The sequence below is a fragment of the Poecilia latipinna genome, unplaced genomic scaffold (assembly GCF_001443285.1).
Source record: "Poecilia latipinna isolate Pla-1442-1.1 unplaced genomic scaffold, P_latipinna-1.0 Scaffold1582, whole genome shotgun sequence".
NCBI lineage: Eukaryota > Metazoa > Chordata > Actinopteri > Cyprinodontiformes > Poeciliidae > Poecilia > Poecilia latipinna.
The window spans coordinates 140,963-144,080 of NW_015114198.1; the positions used below are offsets into that span (position 1 = coordinate 140,963).

Below are 3,118 nucleotides of genomic sequence, written 5' to 3' on the forward strand. Positions count from 1 at the left end.
GGAAAAAAAAAAAAAAAAAAAAAAAGGCAGAAGTTCTCACCTCAAATTTGCAGGCGATCAGCAGGGCGGTAGAACCGACGAGCTGCAACAAGTCCCTGTGGATGGGGACTTTTGACAAGTAGTGGTCTGTCAACTTCACGGCCAAGTAGAGGGTCTCGTGGAACAGCTCAAAATTCTCCTATGTGAGAAAAAAAAAAAAAAGCACAATCAAGAGATCAGAAAGGCAACCACTCTTCAAGTTATCAAAATGTTTTTCTTAGATCAGAAGACGCTTTGATCTTTTCCCACAAACACACTGGCTGAATAAATCACCTGGACTTCAACCAGCCAATCGATCAGGATCGCCCTCATGTCTGGGCTGAGGTAGGGCTGCTTGTCCATGTAGTTGGAAAGGACGAACTTTTCCTGAAGGTGAATAATGAGGATTATGGAGCTGAACTAACAACAAAAGACACAAATAACTCAATGTTAAAGGTTTTCTAGAGTTCCCTCACCTCTCTCTTTTTAAGGTAGTCAAAGATATCCTTTGCATACTCGGGACACATGTAACAGTCTTCAGAGTTATCAGAGTCGATGTTGAACTCTTCTGGGATCTGTACAAGTCCAAGGAATGTGAAGTTAAAACCCGAGGCTTTCCTTTACCCAACTTTAGGCTAAGTTCACACAGCAGGCAAATACGACCCAAATGCGGCTTTTTCCACACCCAACTGAAAGGCTCATTTCAAATCTTTGCATGGTCATGTCGCATTTTAACCCATTTTCATGCCCTTGATGAGACATACGCAATTATTATGAACCAGAAAAAGCCAGGCTCGGTAAATCTGGACATAAACAGCGGCTGAAAATTATAATTATGAACTTATAGACGCTGAAGCGCATCACATCACAATCCCACCACAGTTGGCTCTGAATCCACATCCAAACAAACTTCTCCCCTGACATTGCTGTCGATGCTTCACAAGACCATTGCTAGTAGTTGTGCTTTTTAATTAATTTCCTTCATCTTGTCATGATTTCGCATCGATATTGTCAATTCCCATTACTGATTACACTTTAAAAAAGGAGCCATAAACGTCTCCGTCCATTATTACTTTCATGAAGTAACAATACTGCCGTGTGACGTCAATGTTCACGTGCGCACGCGTGCCGCTTTTCGAAGTCGAGCATCAAGTCCTGCGGTGTGAGCGTAGTTTTAGAAATGCGCTGCTCTTCTTACAGGCTGCCTCTGGATGTGTGCTGGCACTGCCCGGGGAGCAGGGGATGAAACATCTACAGGTTCTTCTGCCGGAGACGAGTCATCCTTCTGCGGCTCCTCGTTCTTCTTCTCCTCCTCCTCCTCTACGTCGGACCTCTCTTTCTCGGCCGGCGATCCCTCGGAGCTCGCGGATGACGACCTGCAGGAGGCGAGAGGCTGGGAGGTGAAGGCACCGAGCGAGAAGAACCATGACGGAAAATAAACCCAGAAGATCTTCAAAACGTACTTTTGTAGGTTTGTTTGATTCTTTGACAGCACCGAGGCAGAGTTGGTCTTCTTTTCAACTTTCTTTGCCGACTCCCTCTTCCTACCTGGAAGGCTGATCGTCACCTTGTGAGCCTCGAGACAGATTGGATGAGAATTTCAAAGTAGTAATATTTAAAGTGCAAACATGTGACAAATAAAATCACATGTCAAAGTGCAAAAGAAGAATTTCATATCGATCAAGTTAACCTGACCTATACACACACACACACAGAGTAGTGATTAACTACGACTATCCCCAGTTATCACCAACTTCGCGTTTCAACATGGTCCCACTCCCCAACAGTAAGCTGTGATGGGGACATGTTTATTTGACACGACACACATATAAAAGTGTGTGTAAAAAATAATGTTACACGTAGCACCTCTAATCTGAACAAGTTAAAAGTGTTGTTTGCACATGACGAGTAAAGCTTAAAATGTTTGTAAGAGGTACTGCGAACAGCATCTCTGGGCAGCGCCATGTTGAAAATGCGACTTTTTAACTGGGACGCTGTTACGTCGCGTTTGAGGTCAAACCCGGCTCAGAGTTCCGAGGTAACTGGAACGCAGCATTTATCAAAGCATAGAGTTAGACCCCAAAAAAGGGAAAAATAAAAAACTTTGTGTGAAAGACTACATTGTAGTTAGTGCATCACAAACAAGGAAAGTTGCACCAAATGATGGCAACCTTTGCACGTATGTGACATAATACAGGGATTCTGTTTTGGTACAATTTTTCTAAAGAAAAAAAAAAAAGAAATAGAAGCAGTAATCATCTCTTCGCTGCCCCAGTCATCCACTTCCATGCCAATACTTGATACATTGCGTCTCCTCTAGGTAACATGTTGCGCCTAGTTTTAATGCCACTTCTCAGGCCGAGTTAGCAAGTTGCCATATTTCTCTAAAGACAGACACGCAGAACTCACATTGGTGATGTCGATGAAGGCAGTCCTCTTCTTGGGAGCTCCATGAGGAGGAGACGAGGACCGCTTCACCTGAGTGGCCTCTTCCTGAAACACAAGCAGCACCACAAATCATGCATGTATTGCCTCGTCAGTACGTGCACTGTCAGACTGTTGCGTTGCATGCTTTGTTGGCGACTTAAAGAGAGATTTCTATTGCCCATTCCCCTCACCTGGTTCTCCGAGGCTGCTGCATTCACCTTGGATGCCTTGGTCCCTGCAGCCTCTTTGTTTTTCTTCCCTCTTGTGAAAGGCATGGCAGCTTCGTTCACCTTTATCCCGCGAAAACAACTGTCCAGTCGCCGCTGCTGTTTGGATTGCACACAAGGAAGGCAGAAAATGGCGCACTTACACCAAAAACAAAGCAAAAAACTCTTCACGGCTTTGGCACTAAGGCTAATTTAAACTCGCTCGCATGAAAGGAAGTCTCCGTGGCTGAGCTTGCACGACGGGCGGAGTTTCCTCGAAACGGCTCTGTGCTCGAAGACGCCGAAATTTAGTCTTACCTTAGTGTGCTTCGCTCTGTTAAATCCAGTTTAGACAGTAGAGAGTAGCCTTTTCTGGAATATTTATTCCAATTTAGCAGGGTTGCTTCACAGTCGGCAGCGTTTTCAGCTGAGGATCTGAATCTCCTGCGTCTTGCTTTCATTGGCTA

At 44.7% G+C, this 3,118-nt stretch overlaps 1 protein-coding gene across 2 annotated transcripts in view; it reads right to left on the reverse strand.

Moving 5' to 3' along the window:
- Positions 1–3,118, reverse strand: part of ccnb3 (cyclin B3) — an 8,458-nt gene extending 5,340 nt beyond the window's left edge. The window contains exons 1-8 of one of the 2 annotated variants that reach the window (XM_015058890.1): positions 2,970–3,118; positions 2,637–2,768; positions 2,428–2,511; positions 1,482–1,594; positions 1,217–1,394; positions 495–593; positions 313–405; positions 41–178 (exon numbers count right to left, since the gene is read on the reverse strand). In XM_015058890.1, coding sequence (XP_014914376.1) covers positions 41–178; positions 313–405; positions 495–593; positions 1,217–1,394; positions 1,482–1,594; positions 2,428–2,511; positions 2,637–2,720 — 789 coding nt within the window. In that variant the 5' untranslated portion in view covers positions 2,721–2,768; positions 2,970–3,118. Of the gene's footprint in view, positions 1–40; positions 179–312; positions 406–494; positions 594–1,216; positions 1,395–1,481; positions 1,595–2,427; positions 2,512–2,636; positions 2,772–2,969 lie in introns of both variants that reach the window. The other variant, XM_015058888.1, reaches the window with a different exon arrangement.